This window comes from Alligator mississippiensis, chromosome 4 (assembly GCF_030867095.1).
Source record: "Alligator mississippiensis isolate rAllMis1 chromosome 4, rAllMis1, whole genome shotgun sequence".
Classification (NCBI taxonomy): Eukaryota; Metazoa; Chordata; order Crocodylia; family Alligatoridae; genus Alligator; species Alligator mississippiensis.
Genome location: NC_081827.1, coordinates 66,093,382 through 66,106,064, shown reverse-complemented (window position 1 = coordinate 66,106,064; position 12,683 = coordinate 66,093,382). Strand labels below are relative to the sequence as shown.

The 12,683-nt window shown below is 45.7% G+C and overlaps 1 protein-coding gene and 1 non-coding gene across 2 annotated transcripts; both read left to right on the top strand.

The window, feature by feature from the left end:
* The first annotated feature begins 340 nt into the window (after positions 1–340).
* RPL18A (ribosomal protein L18a) lies at positions 341–5,466 on the top strand. The gene is made up of 5 exons (XM_006267541.4): positions 341–448; positions 777–956; positions 1,930–2,059; positions 3,932–4,041; positions 5,319–5,466. The coding sequence occupies exons 1-5, from the start codon at positions 431–433 to the stop codon at positions 5,409–5,411; spliced, it is 531 nt and encodes a 176-aa protein (XP_006267603.2). The 5' UTR covers positions 341–430; the 3' UTR covers positions 5,412–5,466.
* On the top strand, positions 2,943–3,076 carry LOC132250439 (small nucleolar RNA SNORA68). Its single transcript, XR_009462179.1, has one exon. It is a non-coding gene; the product is annotated as a small nucleolar RNA SNORA68 (small nucleolar RNA).
* Positions 5,467–12,683: the final 7,217 nt, after the last annotated feature.

Below are 12,683 nucleotides of genomic sequence, written 5' to 3'. Positions count from 1 at the left end.
GGGGCGCGCCGCGCTGTCCTTGCTCCAACATGGAAGTAGAACCTCTAGCACTACGGGTCCCGGCATTCAAAGGGCCGCGGGCGGGTTGCGCGGCATGCCGGGAGCTGTAGTTCCCCTCCGCGGCGCTCCCCGTGCGCGATACCGCGGCAGGAAGATCTTAGCGAGCGGAAACTGACGCACCCCCCAGCCCCAGATGCATATGCTGTTCGCGCAAGCTCTGCGACGTGCAATGTCTGCAGCTCCCGGGGCAGCCAATACAAATGGACGGAAGCTTTGATCGAGTTACGCGGTAGCCAGTAGAGCGCTGCCTCCCAGCCAATAGGCAATCGGGAGCGCGGCCGTGGGCGGGACTTCCTGCGGGACGAGGCGACGCGGGGCTGCGCGGCGCGCGGCGCTTCCTTTCCCGGGTGCCCGCGAGCGGAGTAGCACCATGAAGGCGTCGGGCACTGTAAGCGGGGCCGGGGGTGTAGGCTCTGGGCCCGGGCCGCCTCGGCGGGTAGAGCGGGGCCACGGCTCCGCTCCATGTGGCGCGGGGCAACATGGCGGCGGCACTGCCTCCGCCCGGCGCGTGGCCAAGGCCCGCGGGCCGGAGCTTCCTGCGCAGCGCGGGGTCGCCTGGCTCCGGAGCGGTAGATACGTCGTCCCCATGAGCCGTGGGCTTCCGGGCAGGCGTCGCGACGGTGCGGTGCCGGCAGCCCCGGGCGGGAAACAGGCCGGCTCCGCGGCGGCACCTGGTCTTATTTTGAGTGTTCTGACACGTGCCTCTTGCTTTTCAGCTGAGAGAGTACAAAGTCATCGGGCGCTGCCTTCCTACCCCGAAATGTCAAACCCCACCGCTGTATCGGATGCGGATCTTCGCTCCCAATCACGTTGTTGCCAAGTCCCGCTTCTGGTACTTCGTGTCTCAGCTGAAGAAGATGAAGAAGTCTTCTGGGGAGATCGTGTACTGCGGGCAGGTATGGATTAAAAAGCTGCGGGCCTGAAGGCCTCTAGGTACTTAAGCTGTTTTAAATATTGGGATTTCTTATAAAAGAGTTTAATACAATTTTGGTATGCATTTTTCTTGCATTTTAATACCATTTATTTAAAATGTTTATTATGGTGATGCTTCAAAACTGATGAAACAAACCAACCTTTCAGTACAAATTGTGGAAAAAGAAATTGAGGTTGGCTGCTGGGAAGAACATTTTAACTGAGGGGGGCTAAACTTTGGAAGAGATTACCTGGGGCATTTGGGGAGTCTTACCCATGGGTACCTCTTAAGCGCAGGTTAGACACATGCTTGGAGGAGACTTTAAACAGGAATGATCCTGTTGTTAGCTGGGGACTGGACTAGATGACCCCTGTGGTGCCTCTTAGCCTTATTTTTGTATGATCCTACACTCTTTCTCTCAGGATAGATGAGCAGAGCTGCCTTTTGATATATGTTGGGTTTTTTTTATAAATCTTCAAACCACAAAGATTGTAATTCTTGCCATTATCTGGTGTTTATACTATAGGGCAAATTGATGTGATTCATGTTAATAGTATCAGATTGGGTGTCCTGTTAAAAAGCAGGTTCTCATTCTCCTTCCTTTCATTGGAAACATTGGCTCGATATAGCTTTTGGATTTTTTAGAATAAAATAAATATGCTGATATTAAAATGGCAGTCCAGGGGGTATCTTCATACTGCTTAAATATTTTAGTGTAATACAGTCCGGTTGAGGGTAGAAAGGCAGAAAGTCTGCTTTTGCCCGATTGAACATCAAACACCAAGTGCACTAAGGTTTCTCCTATTTTTTAATAGGAGGGGAAAAAAATCATTGTAACACATTTTTTGTATGGTGTTTTAACTAAATCTTAGTCTCTTCCCCTAAATTGTAGTCGAAGCTTGCAAAACACTCAGTATGCATTGTCTTCAATTCTTTGTCCATGTTTATAATATCAGGTTTTTGAAAAGTCCCCTCTGCGGGTGAAGAATTTTGGTATCTGGCTGCGCTACGATTCTCGCAGTGGAACCCACAACATGTACAGGGAGTACAGGGACTTGACAACTGCTGGTGCTGTTACACAGTGCTGTAAGTAAATATTTGTTGAGGTAATCTTTACATGTATTAAAGACTTCATTCCAGAGTAGAAAAAAAATTAGATGCAATTAGATGAAAAGCTAGGTTGACGATCATTTGAATGGAGTCAATCTTGTGAAAGTTGGGAGTTCCTAGAAGAACTTACAGCTGCTATGGAAGCTTGCTTAAACAAACACATCTTGTTCCCAAGTTTTCTGGATAACATCCTTAAAACTGAAGTTGTCCATGTTTAGTCTTGGTCAATTTTTTTTGAGTTTCTAGTAATACTAAGGAAATACTTGTTTAAGTGGTTGTGTAAATATTCTAGTATTGTGTCTGTAGTTCATGCTATTTCTTGTTTAATACTTCAGTATTTTACAATCTTGGTAAGGATAGCTCTTATACTCCGGGCAGAATTAAGACAACCTTTTTCTGTATACTCAAAAAAAAGGACAGACAAACCTGCAACTATGATAAGTTAGTGTTACTTTAGTTCTTTGAGGGTACCTTTAAATCTAGAAGTTGTGGACTGGTGGTATAGCTGTGATAATTTTGTGTAATAATTCTTCCAGTATATAGTCAGCCCAATGAAAGATGACACTAAAAAAATCCTTGATTTCCTTTAGTTCAGAGTAATTGTCAGAAAGTTACAGGAATTCTTCAGCTCAGATGAGCCATTAGGGTTGGAATAGTTAAAGAATGCCAGGTTTATAGGTACTGGCATGCAAGGAAATGTTGTGGTTGGCATTGTGTCCAATTACCTTTTGACCCATGCCCATCCCCATCCCAAATGACAAAATTCCAAGTTTACACATGGATTTTCTCAGGCAGGCCTTGGTGCTAGACTTGTACTCTGCCTTAAGTGCTCCTTTGCCATTTCTCAGCCTCCCCAAAGAATGCACACAAAAACCCAAAGAATATTGTTTTTGTAGTAACAATGTTCTTGTCATGTGTGCAAATATAATCTGTACCTTGTCGCCTTTCAAGAGCTGAAGTGCTTTTGAAAGTGAAACTGAAGGTTCTACATGCAGTTCTTTTCCAGAGATTTTTTTTTTGTTGGGTTTTTTGTTTTTAGATATAAAAAAAAAAGAATTAGAAAACATTTTTAGCAAAACTTCTTTTTTTGCTAAAAAAAAAAAAAAAAAGCAGCCTATGAAAGTATATTTGAATCCATTCTACACGCATTTTTTTTGTTTGAACTAGTTTAGATATCAGTCTGCTTGTTAAATTATTTGTTTTCTAAGTCGAGCTATTATAATATTTTTTCTTCTGTATAGGAGCATATAAGTAAGGTGAGTAATATTAGTTTTGTCTAATGTGACTGATATCCTTATAATTCTTAGTAAAAAAAGTTAAAATGTTACTTGAGGTTGCATATACTGATCTTCATAAACATGAGCTCCAGAATCTTAACCTTGCTTCTGGTGTATAACAGATGGTTTCATAGCCTCCAGAAAATCTGTTTAAAATCAGTCCCTCAAAACTATATACTCCTGTTTCACTTGTGAATTCAGGACTTTCAGGTAAGTAAAAGTGGAAGATCTTATTGAGACCAAACACATCTATGAAAATTTAAGACTGAACTCTTAAAGGAGAGCCCAGCTGTTGAAAAATCTGGAAAACAGATATTCACCAGGCTTATTTTCTGGTATTTCAAATTTTAGTATAGGTAGGGATCTCTAGAATTTGTGCTAGAGCTGTGGGACATGGTGGCTTCTTTAATATTGAAGTTTTCCCTGCATGGCACCTCACCGCTGATTAGCAGTTGGGCCTGTTGCTTGCTGCCCGCGTGTGATGGCCAGGAGGTAGAAACCACTGCAGTCTTATAAACGTTTTTTAAACACAAGAGGCATTATGAATATGATTATATATACCTTGTTGCAGATCGTGATATGGGTGCCCGTCATCGTGCCCGTGCTCACTCCATTCAGATCATGAAGGTTGAGGAGATTGCTGCTAGCAAGTGTCGTAGACCTGCAGTCAAGCAGTTCCATGTAAGTGAAACATAAGTGTCTGGTGGTGCACATTTTTAACATTTAGGGTAGAACTAAATCATACCTAGAAGGTACGCTAAGTATATGGCGTGCTGTGTCAGTTAAACACAAATTTTTGTTCTGTGGGTCCAAAAATAGTTCTTATAAATGTATAAAATCTTGCATGTATGTTTTTGCAACTTGCTATCATACTGTAGTCATGATGACTTGAGTGCTAAAAGCAGTTGAATATCCTGGTTTAAAATCTTAATTTGTTTTTTCAGTGTACTTGGTAGTCTGTCTAAATTGGGGGAGGGAAAAATGCTGGCTGTATCTGGCCTGCTAATTGATCCTTTCCAGCCTGCTAGGAGCCTGAAGAGGAAGGGCTGCGCCCCCGTGCTGCTGAGGCTGGGCCACACAGTGCAGCATAGAGCACACCTTCCTTTGCCCCCAGCTTCCTGTTGGTGCTGTGGATGCACAGTCCTGGCACTGCAACTACTCGGTCTGCATGGGACAGCGTGCGATGCAGTGTGCTGAGTAGCCATCCCACCTGCTGTGAAGAGCTGCTGCAAATGTAGTGCCTCTAGGAGGCAAGTTTGTGCTGCAGGGGGGCTTGGCCTAGGGCAGCTACCCCCAACTTTCATGGTGCTGTGCAGCGGCTCATCATAACAAACAGGACAGCTACTTGGCTTCCTGCATTGCACTCTATCCTGTACAGGCTCAGTGGCTGTGATGCCAGGACTGCACAGTGCTAGGGGGATTAGATACAGGGAGGTAGAGGAGTCTGTGCACTGTGTGGCCTGCCATGGCCCCAGCTGTGGCAGATAGGAGCAATGTGGGGTGCTGCCGTCCCTTCTAAGGTCCTGGCAGTGGCCAGCAGGCTGGATAGGATTGATTGACCCTCAACAGGCCACCAAAACTCCTTAAGTAGTCCTCCTGCCCAAATAATTTTTTCATCCCTGGTCTAAATACACTTAGTCTAACTGCTATATTAAAACTCCTTGAAATAAGCTTATGTTAACTTATAGTTAATACCATCATGTAGAAGTTTTAGCTGTGCCTTTCAGTTGAATTCATAATATAATAGGAGTCTTCGATTATTTCTTGTTCCCCAAAAGGGGGGGGTGCAAAAAAAATTCACTACTGTTAGAATTTTGTTTAGAAATGGAACTGAGCAGCTGAATTTACAAATTAATTTCTTGTAAACTGTATATTCATGGCTGGGATTGTTGCAGGCTGCATTACAGTGAAATAATCATTAATTGTTTGTTTGGCTTTTTTTTTTTTTCCCCTTACAGGATTCTAAAATCAAGTTCCCTCTGCCACACAGAGTTCTGCGTCGCCAGCACAAACCACGTTTCACCACCAAGAGACCAAATACGTTCTTTTAAGTGCAGAAACATGATAAGTGTTTTGCAGTACAATAAAATCCTTCTTGGAAAGGTGTTTGACTGCTTAATTCTTAACTTCTAGTTTTGGAGGAAGCCTTTCTTTTGGTACTCAGTAGTGTGCATTTTTGATCATTGGAGAAGGAAGTACCTGTTCAGCCTCCAAAAGAGAAGGCTGAGGAGGGATCTAGTGGCAGTTTACAAACTAGTCAGAGGGGACCAGCAGGCATTGGGGGAGTTCCTGTTCCCCCGAGCACTCCCAGGAGTGACAAGAAATAATGGTCGCAAGCTGGCAGAGGGTAGATTCAGACTAGATATCAGGAGGTGCTACTTTACTGTCAAGGCGGCTAGTCTCTGGAACCAACTTCCAAGAGAAGTGGTACTGACTCCTACCCTGGGGGTCTTTAAGAGGAGGCTAGATGAACACCTCACTGGGGTCGTTTGACCCCTGTACTCTTTCCTGCCATGGCAGGGGGTCGGACTTGATGATCTGCTCAGGTCCCTTCTGACCCTACAAACTATGAAACTACCAGAGAAGCAACTGTTTTTACTCAAAGGCTTGTTACTGTCCAGAGTCTATTTTTTCAGACAGGAAATGATGAGCATAATTACTTAAATAGCATAATATAGAGCCACAGTATTTCTTCAAAGATACCTTGAACTCTTCAGTTGACCATTTATTACCTGTTTTATTATGCACTTCATTGTTGGGGTTTAGTGTCCAAATTTATACTGCATTCTTTCATAACGCACCCAAGTTATTCACAAGGATTTTTATGGAAGAACACAGAACCTTCCCTTCCTTTCCAGTTGATGTAGGCATATTCTTTCCAATGATCATACAGCGCAGGATGTGGGAATTGTGTTTTTTTTTTAACCTGACTTGCAGGTCAATGCTGGTCAGCCATATACAGGTTTTAACTCTTCCCCCCCTACCCCTCCTGTCGTGAATGTGACAAAAAATGCAACTATTGTCAGTTAACCCTGAAGTTGGAGCATTTGCAAACTTTGCTAATCTTAAAAACATGGATCAGTAAAGTCTATATAATGGGAAAACAACATGTAAATTATAATTTTGTTCAAGGTATGAATATTGATATTCATACCCTAATTTCTTTTAAGAAAGGTTCTGAAGGTGCAAGAAGTAAGGGTACTTATGCACATACTTTTTGATTCGGTGACATGCCAGTTACCTACCAGAGATCCGATGTGTGCAGTTGTATAAGTGGTGAAATGCATGTCAGTGCACAGGAAATGGCAGTGTGCTTTTGAACTAAAGCATCTATGTGTTCAAAAGCGTGCTGCCATTTTCTCCGTACAGATGCATGTTCCGTCACTTATGTAATTGCAAGTGTTGCAGTGCCAGGCACTTTTTGAAGTGCCTGGCACTATGGCACTTACATGGGTAAAAATGCCCCAAGTGCCTATTTTACAATGGTAGGCAAATGCTTAACTGTCTAGACTGGAGTGCTCAACCCCTGGCCTGTTGGTCAGATTTGGCTTGCAGGACTACATCATCTGATCTGCTAGGTTCTTCCAGGGTCCTAGAATTTGGCAGTGTGGGAACAGTGAAAGTATTAATTACCGCTCCCCTGCTACTACATTTCTAGACCTGTGGGGGGAGCCCATAGGGCTGGGGTGGTATAGGGTCTGATCTGCTTTATTGGGGCAAATGGTTGAGCACCACTGGTTGAGATGGCTAGATATTTGACTAGCAGTCCACAGGCCCTTCCAGTCACTTCTGTGACCGTGTGATTAGAGGGGAGAGTATGGGAAGGAGCAGTTTGCTACTATACCAGTGTATTAGACCCATGCAAAACCAGCTAGTATTCACTTTGGATTTGGGGGACAGTGATTCGAATCACTGTCTCGAATTGATTCGGCTGAATCTGATTTAAGACATTCAGCCATGGCCCCCTCTCCTCCAGCCCCCAGCTCCCTACTTACTAGCATGGAGTCTGGGTTCAGTTCCCTGGTGCAGTGAGCAGGGACTGCCCGAATCGCTGAAGCTCTCCAAATTGATTCGGAGAGCTTCAAATGTATTCGGACCTTTTCATTGGTCTCCTGGTTTGATTCGGATTTGGAGATTCGGCTGCTGAATCTACTCCAAATTGAATCAGCACCAGAAGCTTCGCATAGCCCTGCAGTATATATGTTGACTGGTGGGAAGGGGGTAGAAGGAATCCTGGGGGCTGTGCACCAGTGGGGCCTGCCCCTGCAGTACATTACCTGTGCAGCATAGGAACTGCATGCTGCTGTCGTGTGAAGCCCCTGGCCCCACTGAAATTAGATTGCACTGGTCTAGATCAATTCTCAATCTTCTTAGATTCAGGGTACCCTTTGGAAAATGCCAGCTCAGCTTTCCCTTTTTTTTACTACACAAATTGTCTTGTTGAAAAGTATTCAGAAATGTCACAATGGGTCAGAATGTTTTTGATACTGGCCAGATATAGAGACTCCGAAGTAACTTTCTAATCTTCCCCACCTGTTGGCACCAACTCTTCCTGTGGTACCCATGGTTTACAAGGTGAACTTTTCCTACAGGAACTGGACTTGCATCTATTTTCCACTGGCAATGACACGGGGCCCACGTGGGCTATCGACACCCTTCCGGAAGCCCTAAGCAGCGCTAGCACCTTCCACAACTCTTAACTTCTGTTTGCATTGTCCATCTGACTGACCAGAAGTAGTAGCACTCAATGCAAATGTTTCTTTCACAATCCTCTACTCAGTGTGAATCTTTGACTCCTGGTGAGAAATTGATCTATGGCACACCCTTTTTTGGGGCCATAAATCTCTTAGCTTAAGGTGCTTTTCCCAGGAATGTCCATGTGCAGTGGCAATACGTAGGGGGTGCACATGCACCTGAGAGCTCCAGTGCACCCCCTAACTGGTCATGCTCACTGCTTAGGCAATGAGCAGGGGGGGCAGGTGGGAGTGCTGGTGCCACTCCTGTGAGTGCCAGCTGGGGAGGGAGCGCCATGGCACTCCTGGTAGTGGGCACAGCCACGTCTGGAAGCAGCCACAGCAATTGGCCACCTCGCAATCAACCACAGGGGGACCTCTTCCCCCTGGTCACTGAGGTTGGCCACGGGGTGGGGGGAGGGAAGCACGTGCCCCCAACTCAGGTGGCACCAGTCGCTCATGTCCATGTGGACATATTGGCCTGGGTGCACATGCTGGACTTTGATAGCCTCAATTCTTTATTTTCTTTGAATGAGGTAGCAGTTGCCCAAGCTATGCCTCAATTAGGCAGTTTTCAGTGCTGGTGTTGCTTTTGTCCTCATCAGGTGTTATTGACTTGTCAGTGTTGAAGTGTCCCAGGAACTGTGGTGTCAACAAGTTTCAGCTAGGAGATTCCAACACCAATCTTGTCTTGAAGAACAATCACAGGCTCAGTTTCGTGGCAAATATTCAGCCAGGTTTATTGTCTACAAGCACAGCCTTAACACATTTTGGCTTAACAAGTACATCAGATCAAGAGCTAAGGCATTTGTACCCGTGACAAGGTAGTTGGCACATCACTATGCAGGCTCCCCCAGGCCTCTACAAAGTTTTTTTGCTTTCCAATTCTCTTTTTATACAATGATTAAAACAAATTACATATTGCATTCCATCTGTACCTTAAACATCTCAAACCATCCTGTACCAGGGGCTTGCTTCACATTCTGACCTGGGTGTTCTCATAGATTTCATAGACATTAGGGCTGGAAGGGACCTCGGAAGATCATCGAGTCCAGCCCCCTGCCCAAAGGGCAGGATGTCAGCTGAGGTCATAGGATCCCAGCAAGATAAGCATCCAGTTTCATCTTGAAGGTGTTCAATGAAGGCGCTTGAACGACCTCCGGTGGCAGGCTGTTCCAGACCTTGGGGGCTCGGACAGTAAAGAAATTCTTTCTTATGTCCAGCCTGAAACGATCTTGTAGTAGTTTGTGACCATTCGTCCTCGTCATCCCTTGGGGCGCTCTGGTGAACAAACGTGCCCCTAGATACTGGTGGTCACCCCTGATAAACTTGTAGGTGGCCATCAGATCACCCCTGAGCCTGCGCTTTTCCAGGCTAAAGAGCCCCAGGGCTCTCAGCCTGTCATCGTAGGGTCTGCTTCCCTGACCTCTGATCATGCACGTGGCTCTTCTCTGGACTCTCTCAAGCTTCTCCACATCCTTTTTGAATTGTGGAGCCCAAAACTGGACGCAGTACTCCAGCTGCGGCCTGACTAAGGCCGAGTACAGGGGGAGAATGACGTCCCGGGATTTGCTTGAGAAGCATCTATGGATGCAAGCCAGCGTTTTGGTCGCTTTACTAGGCGCAGCATCGCATTGCAGGCTCATGTTCATCTTGTGGTCAATGATGACCCCCAAGTCTCTTTCTTCCATAGTGCTACCCAACATAGCACTGCCGAGCCTATAAGGATGCTGCGGGTTTTTTTTCCCAAGGTGGAGAACCTTGCATTTATCGGCGTTGAACACCATCAGATTCTCATCCGCCCTCTTGCTGAGCCTGTCCAGGTCAGCCTGGATCATCCGCCTGTCTTCTGGTGTGGATGCTTTGCCCCAAAGTTTGGTGTCATCGGCGAACTTGGCCAGTCCGCTTCTGACTCCAGTGTCCACATCATTAATGAAGATGTTGAACAGTATGGGTCCAGGGACAGAGCCCTGGGGGACCCCACTGGTCACAGGACACCACGATGAGTGACTTCCATCAATTACCACCCTCTGGGTCCGACCCCGGAGCCAATTTTCCAGCCAGTGGATCGTGGGGGACCCAAGGCGACAATTGGCCAGTTTCTCCAATAGACGATCATGGGACACCAGATCGAAGGCTTTTTTGAAGTCAAGATATAGGACATCAATCTCATCTCCCTTGTCCAGGTGATAGGTCACCTGGTCGTAGAAGGAAATGAGATTGGTCAAGCAAGACCTACCCGCAACAAACCCGTGCTGGCTATCCCTTAAGATGTTGGCGTCAGCCAGTCCATTAAGGATGGCCTCCTTAATAAACTTTTCTAAGATCTTCCCCGGGATAGAAGTCAGGCTGATGGGCCTATAGTTAGCCGGATCCACTTTCCTCCCTTTCTTGAAGATAGGCACCACGTTGGCCTTCTTCCAGTCTTCGGGCACTACACCAGAGCGTCAAGAGTTTTCAAAGATCCGCGCTAGAGGCTGGGCTATGATGCTCGCCAGCTCCTTGAGTACCCTGGGGTGAAGATTGTCAGGGCCGGCTGACTTGAAGGTATCCAGCTTCTCAAGATGTTCCTTCACAAAGTCAGCATTAATGGAGGGCAGGGGATCACCCTCACCCGGACTTCCCGGCCCTGTAGCGGGCACGGGCGTCCCATGGGGCTGATGAAAGACCGACACAAAGTACCTATTTAATAGGTTGGCTTTTTCCTGGGCGTCAGTTGTCAGTTGCCCCATCTGGTTCAGCAGGGGTCCAACGTTGCCCCTGCTTTTCCTCCGGCTCCCCACATATCTGAAAAAGGACTTTTTATTGTCCTTGATGCTCAAAGCTAGCTGGAGTTCAGTTGCAGCCTTGGCTTTCCTGGTCTGCTCCCTACAGGACCGGACCAGTGCAGAATAATCCTCCTTGGAGGTGACTCCCATCCTCCATCCTTTGTAGGCCTTTCTTTTTAGCCTCAGGAGGTCTGCTAGGTCCCTGGAGAGCCAGGGGGGCTGCTGTGCCCTCTTGCTGCCTTTCCTCCGAGATGGAATAGACTTAGTTTGTGCATTGAGGATCACTCCCTTGAGGAGCAACCACTCTTCTTGAACTCCCCTCTCCCTGTGGTCACAGTCCCTTAGGGCCTCACTGACAAGCCTCCTGAGCTTGTCAAAGTCGGCTTTCCTGAAGTCTCATTCCAGCCTTATCATCCTGGTACTGGATTCTCCTACCTTGTACAGCCATCTCCCCCTCCTATCTATTGGTGGGGATGCACATCTGGTTTACAAGCCAAGTTTTGTTTTTGTGAGGAATTTATACATCAGTAGGCTGGTGAGGCCTACTCTGACAAATGCTTTAGCAAAGCCTTTGTGTGAGCAGCAAATATATATCAATGTTCCAGTGAGGCCTATAGGTGGCACTCATGTCAAAAGGAAGAACTTAAGTGATTAATGACAAGGTAACCAATGCAGCCCATCAAATGTACCTCTTTGTCAATCACATTATTAATTAACTCATTATTAAATAACCTATTCAGATGATCTAAGCAGAAATGGATTGTATTAGTACAAAGCCAATTGTACAGCAAAACAGAGAAGAAAGAAGCATAAGAAAAGACAAGACACAATTGTTTAGCAATCTTTCTGCTACTTTTCGTATGTAGTCAAAGAATGCAGTGGTAGCACATCTGTGTGTTTCCAAGCCTGTTCCCAAAGGAAGTGTCAGAGGGTCTAGTTTATACAGTAAAAGGTATTGATTGCTTGATAAAAGACCAAAAGTGTTGAGTGATTTCTTAGTTCTGGGATGATTGAGAACCTCTCATGCTGGCCACTCTGAGATTAGCTCCTGGACAAGTGGACTTTGACTATGACGGGACTTGCTATATTTTAGAAAGGAAAATTACTCAGAAAGGCACAGCATAACATACTTATTGTAATATTAGCAAGTGGATAAGGGAGAAATAGAAGTGTTGCATAGAGAAATACAACCAAACACAGGGGCAAGAAAAAGACTTTCAGGTATCTGGATTGAATCTCAAATATGACAAGATTGAACGGTTACAAACTGCTCCGTGACTGTTTCAGGCTGGACATAAGGAAGAACTTCTTTACAGTCTGAGCCCCCAAGGTCTGGGGTAGCCTGCCGTCGGAGGTGGTTCAAGCACCTACTCTGAATGCCTTCAAGAGAAACTCGGATGTTTATCTTGCTGGGATCCTATGACCCCAGCTGACTTCCTGCCCCTGGGGCAGGGGGCTGGACTCGATGATCTTCCGAGGACCCTTCCAGCCCTAGTGTCCATGAATCTATGAAACCAGTTACTTAGTGGTCCCTCATACAACTGGACCAGATTTAACACTGGGAAAGATTTGGTTTCAAAGAGGATTTTTTTGTCTTCATCTGTCTTACTATTAATTAGATTTTCCAAGATGGGGTGTGTATAATAGCCTATAAATTAAGTCCTCCCTGTGTTTCATGCTAAAAAGTTTCAAAAGTTCAGTTAGCATTCTAATTCTTTTGTGCTGCCTCAAAGGTTTTTGGCAACTTTGGTAAGACCTTAGTGTGTGTATACAACTACAATATAATAATACATAAGCTGTGTAAAGATACATAATTCACAAA

Bases quoted from the DNA above. Each gene is read 5' to 3' on its own strand.
- RPL18A (XM_006267541.4), top strand. The intron at 2,060-3,931 runs GTAAGTAAATAT...ACCTTGTTGCAG, and splicing joins TGGTGCTGTTACACAGTGCT to ATCGTGATATGGGTGCCCGT. The intron at 4,042-5,318 runs GTAAGTGAAACA...TTCCCCTTACAG, and splicing joins CTGCAGTCAAGCAGTTCCAT to GATTCTAAAATCAAGTTCCC.